The 24629-nt window shown below is 34.9% G+C and overlaps 2 protein-coding genes and 1 long non-coding RNA gene across 7 annotated transcripts; 2 read left to right on the top strand and 1 right to left on the bottom strand.

Moving 5' to 3' along the window:
* Window positions 1-37: 37 nt before the first annotated feature.
* LOC113722971 (uncharacterized) lies at window positions 38-530 on the top strand. The gene is made up of 3 exons (XR_003456861.2): window positions 38-142; window positions 245-341; window positions 446-530. It is a non-coding gene; the product is annotated as an uncharacterized lncRNA (long non-coding RNA).
* A 4969-nt stretch (window positions 531-5499) lies between these two features.
* On the top strand, window positions 5500-7369 carry LOC113724197 (protein STRICTOSIDINE SYNTHASE-LIKE 10-like). Its single transcript, XM_027247122.2, has 3 exons — window positions 5500-5806; window positions 6338-6604; window positions 6889-7369. The coding sequence occupies exons 1-3, from the start codon at window positions 5553-5555 to the stop codon at window positions 7361-7363; spliced, it is 996 nt and encodes a 331-aa protein (XP_027102923.1). The 5' UTR covers window positions 5500-5552; the 3' UTR covers window positions 7364-7369.
* A 908-nt stretch (window positions 7370-8277) lies between these two features.
* LOC113727107 (pentatricopeptide repeat-containing protein At3g53170-like) lies at window positions 8278-15794 on the bottom strand. 5 transcript variants are annotated; one of them, XM_027251105.2, is made up of 5 exons: window positions 15276-15779; window positions 12407-13502; window positions 12052-12162; window positions 11028-11194; window positions 9682-9777 (listed from the first exon to the last, which is right to left on the bottom strand). In XM_027251105.2, the coding sequence occupies exons 1-3, from the start codon at window positions 15567-15569 to the stop codon at window positions 12131-12133; spliced, it is 1422 nt and encodes a 473-aa protein (XP_027106906.1). In that variant the 5' UTR covers window positions 15570-15779; the 3' UTR covers window positions 9682-9777; window positions 11028-11194; window positions 12052-12130. The 5 variants fall into 5 exon arrangements, with proteins under 5 accessions (XP_071931731.1, XP_027106906.1, XP_071931730.1 ...); XM_072075629.1 differs by having other exon boundaries at window positions 11028-11188; XM_027251107.2 differs by having other exon boundaries at window positions 11028-11176; window positions 15276-15746.
* Between the last annotated feature and the right edge of the window lie 8835 nt (window positions 15795-24629).

Here is a 24629-nt window from a genome sequence, read left to right as displayed (position 1 = left end):
GTTGATTATGAGTCAATTGATAAAACAGAATTTTGGGTGGTTGAAGAAGAACAAGAAGGGGAGCTTGATTATGAGGAGTTAGAGGAAGAGCTTGAAGAGCTTCCAATTCATGGTCAATGTTCAAATTCTGAACAACTTGAAGGTTAGTTTGACATAAATCATTAGTTTGATGCAAAAATAAAGCTAGTATGATATGATATTCAATTGTTGAATATGTATATAATTAAATATGTTGATTTTTTAGATAATGAAGATGAAGCAGAAGATGTTGATTTAGAAACATTTCAGCGTCGAAACTTTTTTAATGATGAAGATGATGATTGGCATTAAATGTTCAAATGGTAATTGGTATAGAATTATTTGTACTCTTTTATTTTTATTTTTAAGATTTGTATCAATTGGTGTGATGAAACTAATATGATTTTATACTTTTATCACTTGTCAGTGATTCATATAATGGTCTTGGATGATGATGATGACTTGTCAAGATGGCTTTTTTTGAAGCTTTGTTGTCCCAGAATTATGAAGAAGATTATAGAAGCTTCAGAAATTGGACTCGTTTGGACTTTTTGATTGTTTTCTAGACTTGTATTGTTTTTTGTTAATTTTAATATTTAGACAATTGGACATGTAAGTTTCATAACTGTGTTAATTGTTGGATAATGCTCTTATATTTATTGTGGTTCAGCATTTATATCTTATTCTGTGCATAGGTGTGTGTCTATATATATATATATATATATATTTATTTATTTATTTATTGAACCCCGGTTAAACCAGTCCGACCGGTTGAATCTCGACCCTTTCACCTCACCGGTTCAATTAACGGCCCGGGTTTAAAAACATTGCTCCAAACAGAATCTGGTGTAGCAAAGCACTTTAATGTTTCATTTCACCCTACGCCAGTTTGGCCCCCAATTTGCTTGAATAGACGTGCAACCCTCATGAAACTGTAGTACTTCCTTTTCACTTGCTCATAATCGTATGACTTATGGCTAAACCTCATGTTCAGCCTATTCCGCACATCCTCAAACACACAGGCATTTATGTTATTTTTAGACAAGTTGCCAACTTCTTTGTGTTCCTACAACAGCTAAACATAATAGCACTCTATTTCGTATTCCCACTTGGCTATGACATTAGAACCCCCACTGTCATTAGTCTTGCCTCGAGCCATCTAAGACGTAAATTCCAATTAAAGTAGTATCAGTGGACCATTAATGGCAATATTGAAAGGCATTAAAAGTCACACAACAAATAGGGTTGTCTTTGAAAAACTTGCGCTGAAGTATGATTGTGGTAGTACTTCAAGCACACCTCTAGGTTGTTTGAGCCACTCTCTGATTGACAACAGTTACTAGTACTAGAACACGGCGTAGGAGAGGTTCCTAAACGATGAGGCTACTGTTAGGGAAAAAAAGGTGTGGTATGTGTAAATGCAACCCAAAGCAATGACATATATATTGCTAGGACAATTTATAGTATGCACCCATGAATACAAGGCAAACGTAAGTAATTCACCTTTTAATTTATGGAGACTCGAAGACATCAAACGGTGTGCAGGCGATCAAAATAGATGCAGCACAGATCAGAGGGTATGCCAATGCCTAGAAGGAATGCAACCAAAACAAAGACGTAGCTAAACAAGCTTTCTGTTGCCAAAAGGTTCAGAACATAAGACGTCATTGATAATATTAACCAACCATCTGGCCTGTTTCGATTAAATTAAACATGAGTTTGGATAGCAATACTAAAAACTTTCTAAAAAACCCATACAGAGGATCCACAACAGGCCCCCGTTTCAATAAATCAAATTACATTCTTGTTATACAATTCCAGTTATGAAAACCTCGACTATTTTACAATTTGGTGACAAGTATTGATACTAATAATGGACATTCATGGCACCCATAATACAATACACACTTCAAACGATATGACCTCAGCAGGGGCGGGTTCAAATGCTAGAATATGACAAACAATGGCATCAAATTTTAGCACAGACAGCTTCATATTTGTGTTTTGAAATGAAAAGATTCATATTGGGAATCATAGAGAAATTTGCAACCCGTAACCACACTCGCGTAAGGGGTACTCGTATGTCAGGGCCCAATCCAAAAAAATGTAGGTACAATATTATCGTGATGTACAGAGAGCAAACCAGCAAATTTTCCTACAACAGATACACTTGGTACACCCAAAACAATCAACAAACAGTTCAGAAATTATGGGGGATTAAGCAGGATAGGGAGCTATGTTTCACGAACCAAAGGGAAATAGCGTAAATGTAGATGCATTCAGGTCCTCTAATGTGCACCCCAAATAAAACGCAAATACAATGCTTACGACTCATCCAATTGGTTAAACAGTGACATCAATTTCTGCAACCAAATAACCACAGCTGGCATGGCCAACCATTTCGGTGGATCCGTACAGCTAACACCAATGTACAAACCCATTCAACAGTACTAATTAGCGAACGCACAAGTTCAGCAGTATGTTTCTCCTCTTCAAGAACAATGCTGCTTTTCGATCTACTAAAAATAAAAGGGCTACGAACCTGGTATGTAGTATCTCCGGCGAAAAAATAAGCCTCCGCCACCGCCATCAGGTAGCAACGTTTGAGCCGCAATAGCACCAAGCTACGGCCAAGCTAAGTAGGCTCTCCCCCGGCACAAACTACTGCCAACCGAGTAAATGGTTGCTAATCTGCTGCAAGACGATAGACAAATCTTGGGATGTGAATGATCCCTGCAATCTCCAAAGAGGAGTGCGTTGAGATGGCGGAGAAGGAAAACAGTTCAAAGGATATGTTTTGAAACAAAAGTTAACCCAAAAAGCATTGATGCAAGATTCCTGACCGTTTACAACAAAGTAATAAAGCGAGGGCCATTAAAAGGTATATGTCTTGTCAGCTACAGTTTGGACAGTCCAAAATTTTTTGTGGGTAATTTCTGAAGCTGTGAAAAACGTAGGGTATTTTCCATTGTAAAAATGTGGGGCCCATCCTGGAGAAAATAGCATTTTCCGGTGGAAATTGCAATCCAAGCAAGCCCTTAAGTTGCTTTAGTTTAAGTGGCTACCATGTGCTACAAAAGTCACTAGTTTGGTTTCTTGGTAATAGCAGTGGGCCCGTGAAAAGACTTATAGTACACTGGACTTTTAAGGAGTATTTGAGGGGTAAATGGATAAATTGAATAGAAATATATTAGCCAATTAAGATAAGCAACAAATATTTTGAAACAATTTAAAAAGGAAAGTATGATAATATCAATGGAATCGAGGGAGTATTTTATTTTTTTCTCTCTTATTTTGGTCTTTTTTCTACTTGTCAATTTTGTTTATATTCTTTTATTTTTCTCCCTTCTCTCATGTGATCAACTACTTTTTTTCTCTTTGCTATATATATATATATATATATATATATATATATATATTAATCTTCCTAAACTTATGCTTTATTTATTTTTAGCTTATTTACTTTTGTTATTGAAAAAATAATGACCATAAAGTCTATTTATACATATAAATTATTTCATACATTACTTAAATCAATATGCCTAAAGTTTAAAATAAATTAATACTTAATAAAAATAGTAGCAATTAATCAAATATACATAAAAAAAGTAAATAAAATTAATAATTACTTGATTTTTGGGATATACTTTTAAATATTAACTAATTTAAAGTTCTTTTTGCTAATATCATTTTAAATATTCAAATTGCTAGTAATATATACTTTTTTTATAAAAGAAATATACATTTTTTATTATGATAAGCATATATCAATTTTTATGTTATACAATTTGTCTTAAATTTTCTAATAGTGTAAATAAATAAAACAAGAATGAAATTATAAGTGCAAAATGATTACAATATTGTAATAAGCATACAACTAGTAATACTAATAGGAAAGTGACACAAAATAGTGACATGAGAGAAGGGCAAAAAAAGAAGTTAGTAAAAAAAGAAAAAATGAAAAATAAAAGAAAGTAGTGGAAAAGAAAAATAAGAGAATGAATAAACAAAAAAAAAGAAAATAGTAAGGACACTTTTATTTTTAAATATCAAATAGGGGGCAAAGTGCTTATTTAATGAGTTCAGGGGGCAAAGTACAACTAAAGGTAAAGTTTAGGAGGGTTTAATGCATTTAACTCATTTTATATTTGTTGGGATAAAATTGACATAGTAATGATAGGGTGGCTCAATTTATTAATTTGTTCAACAGGCACATTTGTCGTTGAGAAGCAAATTTGGATGCCTTGGTTGCTTGCTTGATGAATGAAATTGTATTTTCGACAAAATATTAACATTATTTAGTAGTAATAATAATAATAAAATAAAATGAAATGCTTCAGTATTTAGTTAATCATTCTTGTTTGATTTGGTGGTTGTTTAGTTTCTTGACAAACAAAATTGTTCTTTCTTAAAAAAAAAAAAAGAAAAACAAAGATAATTTCAAACACGTTGGAATAACTTGACTGGAAAAATTAACCAATAAAAAAAATTAACTGCTTGCGACCGTACTTCAAAAATACCTTATTTACTCCTAATACTTGGGGACAAACAACTCTAATAGTCCCTCAACTTTTTCCAATAGTCCTATATGGTGCATCACTTTTTAAAAACTGTCTATCAAGTCCTTAAATTAATGAGTTTGGTTTTAATTGGTGTCCAAAAAAGATAACTTTTATTTTCTCCACTTAGATTTGGTTTAATTTTAGATTGGACCCTCCCCAATTCATGAAGCTAAATTTCCCCTCTTTAGTTGTTTGGATTAATATTGAATTATTGACCAGTTTAATTAACAAAAATGATAAAACAACTCTTTTAGCTAATTTATTCTAAATATATTGTTTTCTGCCATATCTTTACAATAATAAAGTCTGTGTAAGTAGTTAACTTGGTTTTAACTTTATTTGTTTTCAAATTTACCCTTATTTCTATTATCCACTACCCCTTATTTCTATGATCAACTCACACACAAATCCTACTCAATCAAAACTATCTCCCTCCAATTCTCACGATCTTCCCTATGAACACTTTTTTTTTTACTTCCAATTATACACATTTCTGCATGACACACTTTTTATTACATATTACATAAAATAGTTATATTCACTTGCACTATTTTCATGATCCTTTCAATTAAAAATATTTTGACTAGTTTCACATGCATCGAGTGTGCCTTGATATCTAGGGGAAAACAATTTAGGGGAAAACCAACTTAAGCATACAAAAATGCTACCTTTATTACCCCTAATCCCTTTTGGTTTTTTATTTTTTCAAACCTTAATTATCCTTGACTAAACTACTAAGAAAAACTGATTCCTTTTCGGAATATGAATGTATCAGGCAAGGGCAACTGCCGGTCTAACTCAGAAGGCAAAAGAAAAAACGTTTCCAGACTTCCCTTTCTCGAATCGGATTCAGAGATTGTTTCCATGCATTATAAAAAGAGCCCCGGCTGCTATACTTCAACAAAAAAACCTACTTTAGAAGACTGAGGAAACTTTAGTTCTGCTGCTTTTTCACATTATTCTCCAGACCTTATGGCTCCTAAGCAGCATGATTCATCTCTCTCTACCCTATTTCTCTTAGCTACATTAATCTATAACGTTGGAATTGTCGGTTGTCAGATTAAGAGGTCTGAAACTTTTCCAATCTTTGGTGCAACCGGACCAGAGAGTCTTGCCTTTGATCGGAATGGTGGTGGCCCATACACAGGTGTTTCTGATGGTCGAATAATAAAGTGGCAAGCAAACGTGAATCGCTGGGTCGATTTTGCTACAACAACTCCATACAGGTTACTATTCATGCTTCCAACTACGAATATTTCTATTTAGAATCTATGCAACTGTGTTTATTTGTGCTTCGAGCTATCTATGTAACACTTTCACGTAAGCAAAAACTGAAACCCTTCATGACAATCTAAGTCTTTCTGTTTCGTTGCTGAATACGCGCTTATGCATTGGATATTAGTAGATTTTTCCATGTTGGTAGCCAGAGAAACAAGTCAGTGGTTTTATGCAGTTTTTCAAATAGAAAGGATCAAATCCCCGTCTCTCCCCGTTGCTCAAGTCCCACCCCTTCCTTGATGGAAAAAATTTTTAAAAAGAAATATTTCATAGTGAAGCGTCTTGTAGTATATTGGTGAGATTTGACATACTAATATCGTGGATATTTATTATTTTGGAGATAAAAAAATGGCATGATAGTGAATTGGTTCCATCATTCTACAAATCTCTTTAACAAATATTAGGCAAGTTTGGGACTTTTTTCTTATATACTGCTATTATTTGCTAAAATTCTAAAGCTACAATGTTTTCATAAACAGATTTGGTTGTCAAGGTCCGTTTGATCATGTTCTTACAGAGGCAAGATGTGGGCGACCATTGGGGCTAAGTTTCAATCATAGGACTGGTGATCTTTACATTGCCGATGCCTATATGGGTCTCCTAGTCGTAGGTCCTGAGGGTGGATTAGCGAGACCACTGGCTAAGGAAGCTGGAGGAGTTCCTTTCAGATTCACCAATGATGTAGTTGTCGACCAAAACAGTGGTATAGTATATTTTACTGACACCAGCACAAGATTGCCAAGAAGGTAAATTTATATCCTATCTCACTTTTTCTTAGTAACACAAAAGGTTATATTTACCCAGCCTCACTAAAGTACAAGGCAAATGGCTAAAAATTTCTTCACTGAAGATGGGTATATGTATATTAAACTGACATTTTATACTCATTATACCATATGAAATGCATGCCTGAATCTTGATTTATCTGTGTCTTCTTGTGTGTGACCGAGGAAATAATTGATGTTCTTTAGTTTTTTGCGTCTACAAGTATTCGACATCCAATGCTAATTATGATGCTTTGAAATTTCAGTGCATATGCTTACGTGATATTAAGTGGTGACAACTCAGGCAGGCTGTTGAAATATGACCTGAGAACTAATCAAGTGACGGTTCTTATGGACCATCTCATGTTTCCAAATGGAGTAGCATTGAGCAAAAATGGAGATTTCTTACTCGTTACTGAAACCACAAATAGTAGGGTGCTGAGGTATTGGCTTGAGCCATCCAGGGTTGGCACGGTTGATGTTTTCGCAGAGCTTCCAGGAAGGCCAGACAATATCAAAAGAAACCAACAAGGTGAATTTTGGGTGGCGGCTAACTCACGAGATGGGATATACAATCCGCTTGGAATGATAGTTAAACTGAGTCAAAATGGTGACATATTGAAGGTATTAGAGGCTGGAAATGGGGAGACATGGCAGCTTAGTAGCGATGTGAATGAACAGAATGGAAGTTTGTGGATAGGATCTGTAGAAGAATCTCGGGTCGTGAAGATAAAACTCTAAGCATGTATCAGGTGGCATTAATTCTCTCTCACAAGTACTGTATTACTAGTTTTAGTAGCATTTGCTTTGTTTAATTCTCTCTCAAGTACCGTATTAACTCTAAGCTTGTTTCACCTTTGGTAGCATCTTTACTAAATAATTTATGTTTTTATAAGAAAAGAATCAGGCCTGTCAAAAGGCATATATGGTATCTCTAGTTCGAAGCTCCAGCCCCTCTACGGTTTGAAGGGGCTGCAAATTTTGTAGGAGGTCGCCCTCAAGGTGGCACGAAGAGAAGAAGAAAAAAGATGCATGGCCTTTTAGACTTGGAATTATAACATCGCTAGCTAAACATGGTAAAAACAGTCAACGTCCTTCAGAATTGCAATCTCGTGCCTTCTGGGGGAGAAGTCATCTTTACCTACATGAATATATAGAGTAAATATATCAATTTTATGTGATCGAGTTCATGTTTCGCGAGTTGCTTAATTTTCGATAACTTGAAAAGTCTCGTTATGACAAAATAGAACTCTTAATGAAGAAAAAATTGCTGAACATAACTGAGTTGCTACTTCTATGATGCCCTAATCTGTGAAGTTGCGATTATTACTTTGCGCAAGGGAGGGTCCAAAATATTTCAGGATGCAGATGATCAAAACCAACTGTAGTAGAACTGTGGGCAAATTTCTCTGTCTTAGTCATATAAATGCCTTGATGATCTACATTGTCATGATTGAAATGTAGATCGAGGGCTGTTCTGTTTTGCCCAGAAAGCTGGAAAATTATATGTAGTTGGCATATTCATGGCACATTTTGCTTGTCCATATGGAAAAATCAATCTCAGGATCTTGACTTTTAATCCTGCAAAATCTGGGGTGATAGTTAAAGTATTCGAGTCCAAGGGAGTCTTTTCACAGGCATGCTCACGTATAAACTTTCACAGAAATTCTGTAGTAGAGTTGAATATAATAAACCATTTCTCAACCATTCATTATGCTCAAAGGAAAGAAAAGTAAAATATCTTATCAACGTGTTGCAAGTAAGACACTATCCGAACTTAACTAAAACTTGTTTTATTCTACTCAGTTCTCCAAAACTAACTCTGAGTGATACAACTCATGGTTTAGTTTCACCATACCACCAAGTGAACGTGGACAGTTATTCACAGATAAAACAAAGGAAAGAGAGAATGAGAACTCACACACTGAGTAAATAATACTCTGCAATTTAGTACTCACCACCAGTGTGGAACATCCGACAAAATGGCACAGCCGGTTTCGCACTGCAACTGGTCCTTTACAGAAACCAGTTTTTTCTGTTCGGGACTTCAACCCCGTAAGAAGATAACTGATTTTTGAGTTCTGTCGAAGCTGCATCATACTTCGTGTTTGTGAGATCCAATTCTACAAATCCCGTGTCCAGAATGGAATATGTCTGGTTTAATTTGTGCATACTGGAGGCTTAACCGAACATCTGACAAAATGGCACAGCCGAATTTCACACTGCAAGTGGTCCTTTACACAAGCAAGCTATTATTTCTGTTCAGGACTTCAACCCCACAACTAGCTAATTGATTTTTGAATTCTGTTGAAGCTGCTTCATACTGCTTGTTCATGAGACCCAATTCATCCAAATCCTCTGTGTAGAATGGAATATATCTGGTTTAATTTGTGTACACTGGAGTCTTAACCTGGTTTGGCTTTTCCATTGTTATTTGTGATTTTATCCTGTTTAAGCACAACAAAAGATAGATGAGCAATACATGTCAATTTGTAAAAATGATCCTAAGAATACAAAATCATTCGAGCAGAAGCAGGAATTATTAGAGAGAGAGAGAGAGGCAAAATATAAATTTTGATTATATCAGCTATTAGGCGACCTAGTGATGTTTTTCCATATCTCTGGTCAAGTCACTTAAAAAGTTTATTAGCCTATTATTTATCTATTCAAATTTGTGCAAACATGCATCCCTATTCAGATACCTAAACTATCCCAGACACGAAAACTTGACAGGCCTGGATTGTTTACTGGAAAATCAGTTGTATCAGTTTTCCAAGCTTGAAAACTTTGCTATTATCTCCAGTCATTCTAAAAATGAGAAAATAAAATGCGAAGAAAGTGCAGAACCAATGCATTGAATGTGATAAAAAGAATCAGGCAGTTTGATACTGTATTATGGGGAAGCCATCATTTTCAATCTACCGAGGACTCTTCCAGCACATGGAAACAAAAATTTGCAGTAATTAATGATGAAGTCCAATACAAAATATAAGGATCAAATTCTCAGAAAGTAGGAGTGGTATGAAAGACCTTAAGCAGCCATGTTGTACACCATCTTACACTCTGAATGCAGAGCAGCTTGCCATCCTTCACCAGAAGTATGTTTTCATAATGGCAGCAAATGCAGGCCATAGAATCATGTCATTCTCCCACTTCTGCAAAGATGAAGAGCACAAAGAACAAAAGTAAGAGGATATCATGATGTGTACCAAGAAACTGAAGTGCAGAAAACTGCTGAAAGTTGAATCAATGAACAGGTCCTAGTTAAATTCCGATCCTGTCATATGCTTCATTTTTGTTTCACTCAGTTTGAAATCATATCAGGTATTACTTTAATAGGGTGCATTCAGGCTTACCTCATGAAGAGACAGACAAGATAAAGTTAAAAAACAAGAAATATTGCTTGAATTCTTATCTATCTACAGATACATTATCAGTGACAAAACAGTCTAGATACTTCCCTTTCCATATTGAAGAGCAAGCGGCTGAGGACAACGAGATCTATTTTTTATCTTATCAATTTTTAAGAGGTGATGCAGAAGTGATGGGTGTAACTGACTGATACAGCAGATTTCTTTCTGAGTTCAGAAAGGGAAAACCTTTGCTTGGAGAAGAGTTTATGCTCGTCATTCGGAATTGTGTAATACATGCTGGTCTTCACATGTTCAGTAAAATTTGGTAGTTCTGAACAATGAACATATACATCTTAGCACATTTTTTCCTTTTTTGGACATGATTTTATTAGCATTCAAATGAGATTTATATGGACTGCAACAATTGCAACAAAAATGGAACTTTTTCCAGATCATGAATATATCAATTCATTAATTCCATTACGCAGAGTCTAAATGAATGATACACAACCTGCCAATGCTTATGTTGCTTGCCTTTCCATGCCTAAATTTTTCTTGTCAGCTTTTTTTTTTTTTTTTTTTTGGTTTTTTTAACTGACATAGACTGTCACTTGAGGAGACCAACATACAAAATTTTGAACTTCCTTGTTTTTGCCCTTTTTCCCTCTTTTGATGTGGATCTAGGCATATATCCCTAAGAAAAGAGCAAATGTTCCAATACATTGAACTTAAAAGAGCGTCGTGCAACAAAATTATTTTTGTTTTTGTCTTTGGGAATGAAAAAGAGGACTTGAGGTCTAATCTTTGATCAGCTATCTGTTCCACTAAGAAAGGGACTATATTTGCAGCCTTTTATATTCATTTCAAGCCCCTCAAACAACAATACAATTCTTAGTGGTAATGATGTTATTTTCTTAAGACATCCTAGGAGTTAAAGGCACAACTTTTAATGCACAGAATAACTGAATTTGCTGTAGATGTATGACAACAATCCTTTATAACAGAAAATCAGATATGCAATGAAAAGACTACAAGCCACAGTTGTAAGATACCCTTAAGTTGGACAGGAATCTTAATAAGTCAGTCACCAATTCAGCCAAGATCCTCATTGCACACCACTTAATGGTCTTCAACCAACTAATCGGCCAATCTGATATGTTTAGGGCATTGCTTCTACCAGGGGATTGAGTCCCAAATCAATCTGTAAAAAGCACTATAACTACATAGTAGTGGCGTCAAGAGTAGACTATCAACCTAAGAGATATTTTCACTAGAAAAATGTGCAGTCCTGTTATAAAAAGATAATCTATCAACTGATTGAACCATGCTTTTTAGAAAAATTGAAATCTAATACCCCTTACACATATCAAATCTGCGAAAAATCTTCCCATTATGTAAATTGTTGTGCGAGCGGGCCAAGAAAGCTGGTTGAATGTTTATATTTTATAACCCAAATCCCAAAACCAAAATAATTGCAACAAGCACAAAATTTTACCGCTTTGATCCTCTGACCTTCACACCTACAGAACCTAGCACTCTTCTGATTGTTCTCGAAGTATACTATCTACTTACCGTAATCCCTGAACCAGAGATAAACAAGATAATGTTGACCAAAAACAACAGCTTACCAAGCCATTGACTGATTCATGTAAATCCCCTCATCTTCTGACCATAGTTCTCAAATCATTTGCATATTTCTTTGAATCAATGAAGTTCCAAAATAAAGAAAGCACAAAGGCGGAGAAAGAGAGAAACAGAGGAATTATGATTGCAATCTCCAAAAGTACTATCTTTATTTATTAGTTAGCATCTGAAGGCATTCAGTAACTCACTCTTTGTGCAGCTAGCTGGGAATTAGTCATCAGCATCATATAACAATCATATGTAAAACTCTTTTTCCAATTTGCAAAGCAATTATTTAGAGGTGGATATGGAATTAATATACAGTAAAGCATGGTTGGATTAAAAAGAAAAGGGAAAAATTTTCCTTTTATCTGGACTTTGGGCACAATGCATAGAACCTCATAGGACAGGGACATAAGCATATATAGAGAATGGAAAGGGAAAGGCGCTCACAAAATGAGAGACTGCCACCAAATTCTTCCTTTCCTAGCTCAGACAGAATACTTTATATCAATATCAACTCTTGAACCACTTAGTGATGCCAGCTTCCAATCAGCTTTACTTCTGGGGAAAAGCCAATTCAATTTGTAAAATTATGAAAGATTTTTGTACATTTTCAATTTTATATACTAACATAAGTAAGAAAATGCGATTATGATAAGAAAACAGCAGACAAACTAACTCAGACCAGATAGAAATAATAGTCGAAAGAATAAGAAACCAGATAAAGATTCTGCAACAAACTTCAACTTTCATGCCAGAAGAAAAATCTGGTATTGCAAAAATTGGAAGGCAATGATATCAGTACCTGAACTACCACTGCACATTAACATCTTATGCTCCAATTCTTGAGCAGCTTCAATCATTCCTTGTTCTTGATAAGCTTGGATCATAGAAGCAAAGGTTATGCTGTCTGGTTTGCATTGTTGGTCCTCCATTGCTGAAAACAGTTCAACCATTTTCTCTATATTCCCAGTCCGGCCATAGGCACTGATGACACAGTTGAAAAATGGGGTGTCTAATATCACATCAGTATTGTCTACTTGCCTGATAATTGAATCAACTTTGTCCAAAAGCCCAGATTTACTGTAAGCGCTAACCAGGGAGCAGTAAGTTATTGAATTAGGTTTCATTCCTTGATGCTTCATTTTCAGGAAATATTCTTCCATTTTCTCAACATTTCCAGCCTTTCCATATGTCTCAATGACAATGTTAAAAGTAACAATTGTAGGAGAATAAAACCTTTTCTTCATAAAGTCCAGAACAGAACCCATTTTCTCATACATGCTTGCTTTACCATATGATCTGACAAGTATATTAAACGTCATAATATCCGGCTTTATTCCCATTAGCTGAAATTGATCAAACCAACTCTCTACTTTATCAATCTGTCCAAAGTTGCCAAAAGCCCCAATAACTGAGTTGAAAGTATATATGTCCGGAAGGCATGTGCCACTTTCAATCATTTCTGACAATGCGTGTTCCATCTGATCAAAAAGCCCAGCCTTACCATATCCATCTATTACAGTATTGTACATTGTAGTGTTACATTCAATTCCTAAATATGACATCTCAGCTAAAATTTTCCCAATCATATCAAATCGACGAAGTTTAGCACAACATTTGATAAGGATTGAGTAAGTATACACATCAGGCTTGCAATCAGAAACTGACTTCATTTCATCAACAGTATGAAACGCCTTGTCAAGGAGGCCACTAAAGCCGTAGACACCCACAAGTGCAGTGTAAACATCAATTGTCGGTTGAAGCCCATCGGACTCCATTATCTCAAAAAGCAAGCCAGCATGATTTGGCTGCTTACACTTGCCAAGCATTACCAATAATTTTGTATATGTCTGGCCTTTTGGTATGTACCAGCGTTGCTTACGTAGTAGGCTGAAAATCTACGAGTAGGAAATTCAGACAAAGTCATCCAAAAAACTGTTAGAATGATCAACTTAAGAACCACCAGACTTTGGGCTGGTGGCCACCACCAAAGCATTAAGGCTTGGTGGGGTGGGAGGTCAAGGGTTCAAACCTTGCCTCCCACCAATTGCCACAATATGCGTGGGCTTGCTGAACAAAAATCCATACGGGTGCGTAGTGCACCCGTATGGTCGGGTGGTGGTTCAATCTGGGTTACCCCTGGGCCTCTTCAGGTCCCCCCTCCCCCTACTATAAAATAGTGTAGGTCTATCGTATCCGACAGAAAAAAAAAAAAAAAAAAAAGATCAACCTAAGGCATTTGTGCATAGTTAAAAGTGGGAAAGCACAACATGAAAAGCCTCCAAAACTAAACCTTTGTTTCCGTAAATTTCCTGAAACACCAAAGAGATTCAACAAAAACAGCCACACGAGTTAAGGACATTAATTTGTCTTCTTTGAACTTTACATACTTTATGAATATTAGGGTGGAGCCACCTATTAAATTGCTTAAAACTAAGATCTGAGTACGAACAGCTGAGAAAATAAAATTCCTTTGAAAACACGATCTGATGCAGGAGCCTGTTACACCTTGATATTGCTGTTAAGTAAGTTGTAGTTATGCTTCGCTAGTTATGCTTTGTTGCAACTGTTCCAGTAGTTTTAGAAACTGTGTTGTGTAGCTGGTGAATATGTGCCAGACAGGTGCATTATTGAGGGTAAGTGTGCTCTTCTCAATTTTTGGCAATAATGTATTTGGAGAATAAGTAGTCTATCTATGTGTTGCAGCCAGAACTTTTTCATATCAGTTATTACCTAAAACTTGTATCAGCTCTGCGGGTTCATACAGCTTATTAATTCTGTATCCTTCAAGCTTTTGTGATTTTCATTATCAATCCTACCACTTTTGGAGCTAGATTTCCTTTTACTTTTCTACACCCCAGTCTCACTTCTACTCGGTTCCAACTGCACAAATCCCTCTCTCCCTATGAGTGCAGATTGAATGGCGTAGAGCCATTAATGAATGTATCTCACTACCACCCCCATCAGCGCATTAAACTTCCATACACCTTATGTAGTTCACTAAGCAATCATCTGGCATGAGTACTGGTGAAATTGTAATGACGATTAAACTGGCAACTAACATAATCTAGAAACCATAGCTTTGAAAAAATACAACACAGGACAAACTTCAACAACCATATCATGAAATGGGGAAAAGTTCATCAGAAACTGGCTCTGTTCATTTAAGTATTCAACCACAAAACATTCTACCCAGACATCTTCACATTTTTTCCTGCTGTTGCTCTTAAATTTTGCACATGAACCCAATATACTCCTTTTCACCTCGTTTAATTCTTTCCCTGTCACTCCTACTTCTGTCACTATTACTATGGTACCCACCACAACCAACATGATCTTACACCCAAATCAAAATTGAACATCATATCATTTAAAGACGGAAACTTTATTTAGAAAATGGATTTTTCACACAAGCATCCCAAAGCAAAACATTTTACTCAGACAAATTCACCTTTTTTCAGCTCTTGTCCTTAAATTCTGCAGATGAAGCAACATACTCCATTTCACCTTATTTAATTCTGTCTCCTCCAACTACTACTACTGTTATTTTTTAGTATTATTATAATTACTCTAGCAACAACCACCATGACCTCACACCAAAAATCAAAATAAAAAATCATATCATTCAAAGACAGAAATTTTACCAAGCAGGGGAAAGAAAACCCACAAACCTTAAGAGCAGATTCCCAATCATTCCCTTTAATGGCATCATCCAAGGCATCCAAAACAGCTTTTGGATGGAGATTATTATATTTATTAGAATTTGCTTTCTTCACTATGTTTTTCGTAGCAGCCTCACTCCTGAGAATTCTTGAGAGTTCCTTCTGGGAACTCTTCTGAAGGCCCTTTGAGGTGGTTATTGAGTCTTTCTTTGATGATTTAATGGTGGAGAATTTTGGGGTTCTGGGATGATGAATGGAGGAGAAGAGGCGCAGGGTAGCTGGGTCGACGAGGTGAAGCTCCATTGCGCCGGGGGTGTAGGGGAGGGACTGTTTGAATGAAATGTGAGAATTTGGGAAAAGTGCAGGGTGGAGGGTGGAGGAAGAAGATGAGAGGCGTAGCTTAGCAGTGACAGTGGAATTTGTGTTGTTTTGCGCGGGGATAACAGATTTACGTGCAGGGTCCAGGGATGGCACGAAGATTTTGATTTCGTGGTCCAAATTCCAATTGTGAGATTTTAATGGGTCATTTAGAAATCCAAATGAAATCCATTTTATTGGTTCATTTAGAACTTAATTCTAGCCCTAGTAACGCTATGGAGTAAGGACTAAAGGAACCAAAATGATACATGTATCAAGCTATGAACTATGTCTTTTTTTGTTTTGTGAAATTCATTAGTTCATTTTCTTCAAAACGAGATAAAATTCAAAAATACTTTTAACGGAGAAATGCAATTTTAGTTCTCAATATTTGGCCTGCATATTAAATTGAGCATAATATTTTGACTAAAATAAATGTAGTCCCTAAAGTTTCTAAATTTGAGCAGATTTAGGACAATTAAAGAAAATTTAATCATTCTTAACTTTCAAAATCAAATTTTAGTTAATCAACTATATTAAGTTTGCATTTTTGGACCCCCAAAATTTGGGATTTAAATCACTATAGTTGCTTAACTTTTAAATAGTAATGTTGAGGGTTAGAGGATGAAATTAGATGTGAATCGATTTGAAATTGTGTTATATTTACTACAGAATGTAGTATTAAGAAACATGAAAAAATTAAAGGGAATTTAGCCATTTTCGTCCCTAAACTTTTATACTAAAACCAATTTCGTCCTTTATGATTTTTTTTAGCCAATTTAGTCCTTCGACTATTTTGAAGTTTCCAATGTAGGACTTTTGTGGCGGCGACACCACATTTTACATATTCTGTATAACCGGTGATGGGTATATCTGTCATTTTAAATTAAATTCTTTAATTTATACGGACTTCTTCTTCTCCAATGGAAATCTCATCCCATTCACCAGAAATTCGCACAAACTCTCTCTCACACACACTCAAATCATGAAACAAAATTCACAAGAGAAAAAACAAAAAATCAAGAACTGAGTAATGTCGTACATCCACTTATTAGTGCGACTGACAATTGGGTTTGCAAGGAGAAGGGCACTGAAGAAACAGAGTGTTAGCGGCCAAGTTTTCAGAAACAAGACCAACTCATGGAGATCGAATTTCCATGCATTCAAAAAAAAATCTGTTTTACTCTTACCATAAACATCTGCTCTCCAAAATCCCCCTGAAACATTACCCGCTCAGTCAGTCTCTCTAGCTTTATCCATGATTCTATCTTTCTATTCACGCATTTTGCTCTGTTTGAATTAATACTAGCGGGAGTGGCTAGAAGCCTTCAAGTGGTAGCCACAGCTAAAGACGATGGTCAGGGCATTGGCATTGGGGCGCCTAGCTTAAGAAGAAGAATGAATAATATGCATTTTCAGCTGGAATTCTGGATCTGAATTTCCACTACTTGGAAAGGAATAAACCCAGGGGGAAAAAAAGAAAAAAGGAACGCTTTTTTTTGGAGCTAATCCCGCATTCTTGAAGTAATTAACAAGAATGGGGTATTGAGGGAGTCTTGGTGCTTTTGTAACGGCGGAGGTAAGTCGGAGAGAATGAAAGCCGCCATTTTCTCCGGTATAGGTCCCTTAATGGCCAGAATCGGAGCTGCCGGCACCGGCTTCCTCATCCACCGGAACCTTCTCCTAACCACCCACGTTAATCTCCCTTCTGTCTCTGCTGCCAAGGCTGCTGAGATCCGCCTTCACAATGGCGTCGCTGCTTGCCTTTTTCCTCACAGGTTAGCTTAATTATAGCTCGTGTCCACTCTTGGTACTAATTTATGTTGGCAAATAATAGCAATGACTTGTATGTACTCACGGATTCTTGAAATTGGCTTAATAGCAGTGTTCTAGAAAGAAAAAAACACCCTTTTTAGTTGATTAATAGTGGCTACCACCCAATGCGGCCGTACATAAAGGGGTGAGAAGTATTAAGCCTCATTTTGATGATAACTATCAATTTGACGTAAAGCAGAAAGTCTTCAATTTTCTTAGCGTGGACTGAAGAATATATATATATATATATGGGTGTGTGAAGTGAGAGTTTGTGCGAATTTCTGGTGAATGGGATGAGATTTCCATAGGAGAAGAAGAACTATGGTCAAAGGTTGTTTAAATTAAAGAAATCTAATTAAAATGACAGATGTACCCATCACCGGTTGTACAGAATATGTAAAATGTAGTGTCGCCGCCACAAAAGTCCTACATTGGAGACTTCAAAATAGTCGAAAGACTAAATTGGCTAAAAAAAATCATAAAGGACGAAATTGGTTTTAGTGTAAAAGTTTAGGGACGAAAATGGCGAATTTCCCAAAATTAAATAAACTTTTCTTCTTCCTTTTTTGTTTCTTTATTTCATTTACTCGTATCACGAATTCATAATGTGTTATTCTCATTTGCCTAATTAGGCTCAAATTAGGCAAATACATCTAATTATATCAATAATTAACTAATAATGATTTTTATTATTAACATATATTGATATTTAAGTACTCCGTTAAATATCCCATTTAAATATAAACAACTACATGTAAATTAAGTTGATAGAATAATAAATTCTTTTTGGCATTGCAATTGGTTATCCATTAAGTTTCAGCGGTTTCATAATTGTTTAAATTCTTTAATAAAATTATCAATTTAGATGAACATAAACATAAATACATTAAAACTTTATTATTAAAATATTTAATTTAACATGAAGGAAAGACAAGAAAAAATGAAAAGCAAGTTTCTTCCAAAAATCCATACGAGTATTTTGTATTGGTAATTATCTTTACTTGTCATGATTCCTAACAATAATCAATTAAAACCTACATCCATAAGTAATGCAACAACTTTTATAATAGTGTTTTTTTATAAATTTACATACTAAACTTAAGGATTCTCTTTTTCCCACAACATTTTTCTATATCTATTTATATGTGTATTTTTATTAATTTAATAAGGAGATACTCTTTAGGTAAAAAGACGGTGTTGTGTAAATGTGAAGTGCTTTGAGGGATTTTTATAGGAATTTGAGAACACATTTGTCACGTATTTAATTTAATTCATATTTTATTTAATTTGAAAAACCTTAAATGTAACTATTTGAAACATAATAAACCATATTGTTAAATTTTGAACATTAAGGGCCAAATATATAAAGTCAAACTTTTGGTTAACTCCAATTGATTTTGACAATTAGATATTGTAATTTTTCATTAATTGTCCTAAGTATGCTAAAATTAGAAATTTTAGGAATCATATTTATTTTGGTGGAAACACTATGGACCAATTTAGCATACAGACCAAATATTGAGAACTAAAACTACATTTTTCTTAATTTTGAAGATGTTAAACAGCTGTTCTATGTTGCAATAGAGGTTATTGTTTTAAAGGTAGTGATATATAAATCAAACTTAGTGATATACACTCTTAAGTCTCTCAAAATTCGGATTGTAAAGGTGCGACCTGGTTCTTTGGTATAGTCAAATATAACACATGACATTATGTGGGCTTTTGTATATTCAAATTTAACACACAACATTATGTGAGGAAATGAACATTATGATGGGAAGTGCTTCCATGTATACCTTAGTTCTTGAGTTTAGTGATGATCTTAGAAGGTGGTTTGTTCAATACTTCCAAAACTTCAGGAATTATATAACTGATCCACCAAAAAAAAGTGCATCATAATTCCATAAAATTATTTAAAGAATCACAAAATGCATGACAAATTTTATACAAGGTCTCAAAATATATTCTAACCTTGGCAAATGGAGAATAAATTGAAAAAAGTTTAACAACCAGCTCCAAAAATGAAAAGCAAAAAGATGTAATTGAGCATTCCAAAGAGCTCAAGGAATGGCACTTTTGACATATTGGGAACAAGATTGGTTTCCATCTGAGATGAAATTTCTACCAGTACTTGAACTCGTCTAATATATAATAATTAAAGTAATGTACACTGTTCGATTAAACACATCAAGTACTCAATCGTGGTATTCTAATACTCAAACTCGACTCGTTTGATTACTTGAGCATACTCGAACTTGATTCGAAATTGATCAACGCTCAGTCGAATCGAGCAATTGACCAAACAGATCGCATGCATCTCACGAGTAGCTTGATTCAATTACAATCCTAGATGAAATGCACAAAATTCATATACTCTGATTTCATGAGAGGGGCCATTTTCCTTGACATTAGGAGACAAGAAATTTATGACTAAAGAAACCTGACGCCCTCTTTTGTGGTTTTAATTAGCATAATATTGGAATCTACATTTTTCAAATGCATATGCTCACACTTTAAATAATAGATTTCACGTGACTGTTTTTGTAAGATTGGGGACAGACAACTTGACTAATGTAATCACCCAATCAATAGAGTTGGCAAGATTCAAAAGAGAAACGAAACTAACTAGTGCAGGTACTACTTGGAAACGACCATCAGCCTTAGGCTGCCTTTTAAGGCTTTGGTGGGGTGGAAGGCAAGGGTTCGAACCTTGCCTCTCACCGATTTGTCATAATTGTGGTTCTTCAAAAAATTCAGACGGGTGCGTGGTGTACTTGTTTGGTCTGGTAGTGATTCTTTTCGCATAGGTTCAGTTGAGTCTTCCCATAGTTAGATTAAGATAGAGTAGAAGTAGGGATGAGATTGACAAAAAAAAAAAAAGAAAAAAAAAGTTACTACTTGGAAACGGAGGACTTCCTACCTGCTTTGCAAGTTGCAACATACCGGCGTGATTGGTCTATACTATAAAAGCGAACCATTCAACGTTGTTAAGATGACATATTCTGTAAGGTGAGAACGGCATCTTTGACATTCTAGAATCTCTATATTTCCAAAATTTTTCTCTCTCTTTTTTTTTGTAATAAAAGATGAAATATATTAAAACAGAAATTACAAATAGTTCTGGGGAAGTGGATACCCCGCAAATCATCAAACAAATAAAACATTTTTATGGGGGTAAATATTTTATTTCTAAAAATATCATTTTGAAATCTATAAGTGATAAAAGTGAAATATTCTGAAAATTGGGCTGTGATGGCTCCATAGCTTCGTCCCTGGTCAAGGGTTCAATTTCCATAAATCCTTTTTTCTTTTTCATCTTACTATTACTTTTCATACTACCCTTTCTAGACGAATTTTACAGAATTATTAGGCAATAGCATTTACTTGTACAGCCTTTTAAGATTATTGCCTGTCCTTATTATGAATTTTGACTACCATACATAATTGTTATTTTACTTTATTCAAACAATTTTTTAAAAAGTATACAAGAAACTAAGAAGGGTGCATGATTATCGGTATCTGACATTTATTAGCAGTAGTAATATTTTACAAAAGAAATTCAAATGACAAGAAAATTTATTCTACATAACTGCAATGTTGTCAAATTTGTCTTGTACCATTTTGTAACTTTTTGAACTTTAGTTGGTCTTATTAAAGACTTAAGACTCAGGAAAATCTCTAAGATATCGAAAATGTCAAGAGCAGAGCATGCATCTAGATTTGAGTAACATAGAATTTAATACTCCCTCCGTCCCACTTTGATAGTCCTGTTTTCCTTTTTTGTCTGTCCCAAATTGCAGTCCACTTTCCAATTGAAGAATGTAGTTGTATTTTCATTTTCCTAAAATACCCTTATTCAATACAAGTTGTTGTTGCTATAAACCTACCCCATTTAATGAGAGTTGATTCTTTTTTTACCATCAATTCAAGTTCCCATAAAGTTGTACTCTATTTAATGTGAGGGTATTTTAGGAAAATAACAATCTAAATTTACTTTTCCAACAAAGTTAACTACTTTTTCTTAAACTGTGTGAAAAAAGAAACAGGACTATCAAAGTGGGACGGAGGGAGTATAACAAAAAGAAATAAGTGGAGCATTACAAAATGAAAGATTCAAAGATTCTTTGGGGAGGATTTCGTAATAATAAATTACACAAGGACACCCTAAATAAATTAAAATTCAATTTACGTACATTAACAGAAATGAGGTTGACCGACCAGCACCCGGACCAACAACCGGTTGGACCAGTCACCAGAACGCGGCGGTTATGGCCAGCCTGTGCCAACTTGACGCGGTTTTTTTGGTCCAAATAAGTAAACAACGAAAAGAAGGTTTAACTTTTAAAATATGCCCTCGTATTCTTCACTATTGGCGAACAGGACCCATCCTCATTTGTATATTAGTTTTCCAATCTCTTAACTATATATATTTTGTCAATTAGATAAATCTACTAAGGGATCTTAATAGCGTAATTTCATAAGTAAAAACATTGAAGCTCGAGTCTTGAACATTAATCATTGTTTTTGTTTATAGAGTCGTTTTATTTATGACAAAATTTCCTAGCTAACACAGAAAGACTATGAACTTGATTTTTAGTTCCTAATTATTGTCCTTGTAAGAACTTAATTTGTCTTCATTATTTTGAATGTAATAAATACCATAAGACACCTAATGTATTTGCATTTCAATTTCCTTTTAGTATGTGTATAAAAAATTATTGAGAATAAGACACCAAATGTGATCAATAGATTTTTTGAGTTCGACTCTTGCATAATTAATAATAGAATGAGTTTAAAAATATATATATGATATCAACTGTAAATTTTAATTAAAAAAATCAAGTAAATTGATGAAATCGATCAATGCTTTTCTGTTGTATGTCAAAAAATGAAATGAAAATTTATAAAGTGGCTATTACTAAACAACCCTAATTGAAACCACACTTCAATGCATATACCACACCGCAAATGCTTGGGCCAAGAACAAGGATACATAAGCTTATAAGGGTAGAAACACAAATTGCTTAAAACACGCAAATCAATTAACATAAAATTAACGTTACAAGGAAAAGTCACCGAAAGACCACACCACGAGACGAGAACTATATATATACACGCACACTTGACCTAAATTCCCTCACAAGCATTCACATAGCATTCTCCCATTTTATGGGCTCTGAGGTTTGGGACGTTTTCTAACAAATTCCATTTTTTTTCCATTTCTCTTTTCTCTTTTTTATTCTTCCTTTCCTCTCTCTCTCTCTCTCTCTCTCTCTCTCTCTCTCTCTTTCTCCAAGGAGATTTTGTCATAAAATCATCAAAGAGAGAAAGGAAAGGAATCAATCAACCAATCAAGAAATGGCAAAATACATGGAATTATTGGATGCAGGTGTCAGAATAGCTGCAAGGTTTCATTCCCACTTCCCACAAACTGCAAGATTGTATTACCATCCTCCGGCAAGTCAAGATGGTTTTCACCACCACCATGAACGGTCCCACAACCACCCTCTTGATGGGTTTTTTGGTCGCGGCATTACCGATGATTCGGCAGCTTTGATGGGACGTTTTGGCTCCGAGGCTGGTGGTTCTGGGATGAATGATTCTACTGATTTTATTCTTTACACTGTTGTCTCGTGACATTAGGCTGAGGCCACAGATTAATGTTTTAACATAATTCTTTTGCTATTTAACTATTGGAATTGGATTGGTTGCAAAAGTTATGGGTTATAGTTTGAATTGTTTTACTATAAATTTTGTGCTATTCTTTTTTCTTTTTTTTTTCCTTAATTATTTATTGCTTTCTTCTTTGATTTTTTCCTTTATCTGGAAGCGGGGTACTATTCAAATTTAATTCAATTTTATCGCTTGATACGTTTTCTCGAATAACAAATATGGATTTGGATTGAAGCAAGGAATATTTTTGAAAGAATAGCATAGATGCCTTTTCTAGGACCGGACCACAAGGGAAGGGAAGCTAGCTACTACCATACACATGCGTAAAATACCACTAATTATTTTTAGGGTGTGTATGTGCATTAGCGGAAGTCAAAGCTTGTCCATTCACGCACGGTATCTAATTCAAACAATTCTGGTAATGGTTTCTTTACACTTTTGAGCAAAAATTGGGTTATGGTGTACCAAACAGGATTCCGGTTCAACTATACAGAGCATATAACGAGCCGAATAAGTCGAGATGAGTTCAACTTATCCGAGTCGTTATTTTGAATCTCAAATTAATGACCTAGACAGCTCGGTTGATTTAAGGCGTCAAAAATATAATATGAATGTAAGTGCAATCGCACCTAACTCCAAATCTAATCGGTTTGGATTGGCCATTTTTCAAAAATTAGTTTTTTTAAATATAATACTAAAGTAATACATAAACAAAAATAACTGAAAAAACATCTCAACTATATAATATATCAAATATTTCAAAAAATTTTTATAGTAAAAATTTTTCATATACACTGCAATAGTAAAATATTTTAAAAACACCTCTATAACACAGTTAATTCAAACAGGGCCAGTTCAAAGTTTTCATTTGACTGGTATAGAATTAGTGACTCATGACAATTCCTATTTCTTTGATGGTAAAGAAAAAGAATTAATAGGAGCCTTTGATATAGAAAGTACCATTGAATGGTCATCTAGTGAAATTACACATAGAACCACCCTGTATTAGATACCTTGTAATTAGTGGTGGAAAGGAAGTGGAGAAAAGCAGAAGGGTTAAAAAAAAAAAAAAAAGGAATATGAAGGCACGTGTTTTCTCAAATTTATTAGTATTTGGTTAGTTCTTTAATTTCGCCGCGGCGCCGGGGTTGTGGGATCGGTTGTCCTGCACTGCATTTGGTGACCCCATTATTGCTTCCCAACCACAAAGTTGAAAAGAGTATCAAACCGTACCAAAGCTAATATTTGGCAAATCCCTCCAACTACGTGACAGCATTTATTTCTTTAAATGAAAATACAAACCGATGGATATGTTCAACGTACATATTTGGTTTTTTTTTTTTTTTTTTTTGTCATTTTATCTATATCCTAATCTATCTAAAGGAAGGTCCAACTGAGCCCGTGAGAGACAGGTGGGACAAAGCTACCATCAGACCAATCGGATGCATTACATACCCGTCCGAATTTTTAAGAAAAGTCACTTATTGAGACAATTGGTAGGAGGCAAGGTTTGAAACC

The sequence above is a fragment of the Coffea arabica genome, chromosome 2c, assembly GCF_036785885.1.
Source record: "Coffea arabica cultivar ET-39 chromosome 2c, Coffea Arabica ET-39 HiFi, whole genome shotgun sequence".
Lineage (NCBI taxonomy): Eukaryota > Viridiplantae > Streptophyta > Magnoliopsida > Gentianales > Rubiaceae > Coffea > Coffea arabica.
Note: the sequence above shows the minus strand (reverse complement) of the source record. Positions and strands in the feature narration are given on the sequence as shown.

What these genes read in the sequence shown, in the direction of transcription:
- LOC113727107 (XM_027251105.2), bottom strand. Translation starts at nt 15,569, where the DNA reads ATGGAGCTTCACCTCGTCGACCCAGCTACCCTGCGCCTCTTCTCCTCC. An exon ending in ATTGGGAATCTGCTCTTAAG is followed by an intron (nt 13,503 to 15,275) that starts GTTTGTGGGTTT and finishes TCCTACTCGTAG; the next exon opens with ATTTTCAGCCTACTACGTAA. An exon ending in AATGTGCAGTGGTAGTTCAG is followed by an intron (nt 12,163 to 12,406) that starts GTACTGATATCA and finishes GCTTTTCCCCAG; the next exon opens with AAGTAAAGCTGATTGGAAGC.
- LOC113724197 (XM_027247122.2), top strand. Translation starts at nt 5,553, where the DNA reads ATGGCTCCTAAGCAGCATGATTCATCTCTCTCTACCCTATTTCTCTTA. An exon ending in GCTACAACAACTCCATACAG is followed by an intron (nt 5,807 to 6,337) that starts GTTACTATTCAT and finishes TTTCATAAACAG; the next exon opens with ATTTGGTTGTCAAGGTCCGT. An exon ending in AGCACAAGATTGCCAAGAAG is followed by an intron (nt 6,605 to 6,888) that starts GTAAATTTATAT and finishes TTGAAATTTCAG; the next exon opens with TGCATATGCTTACGTGATAT.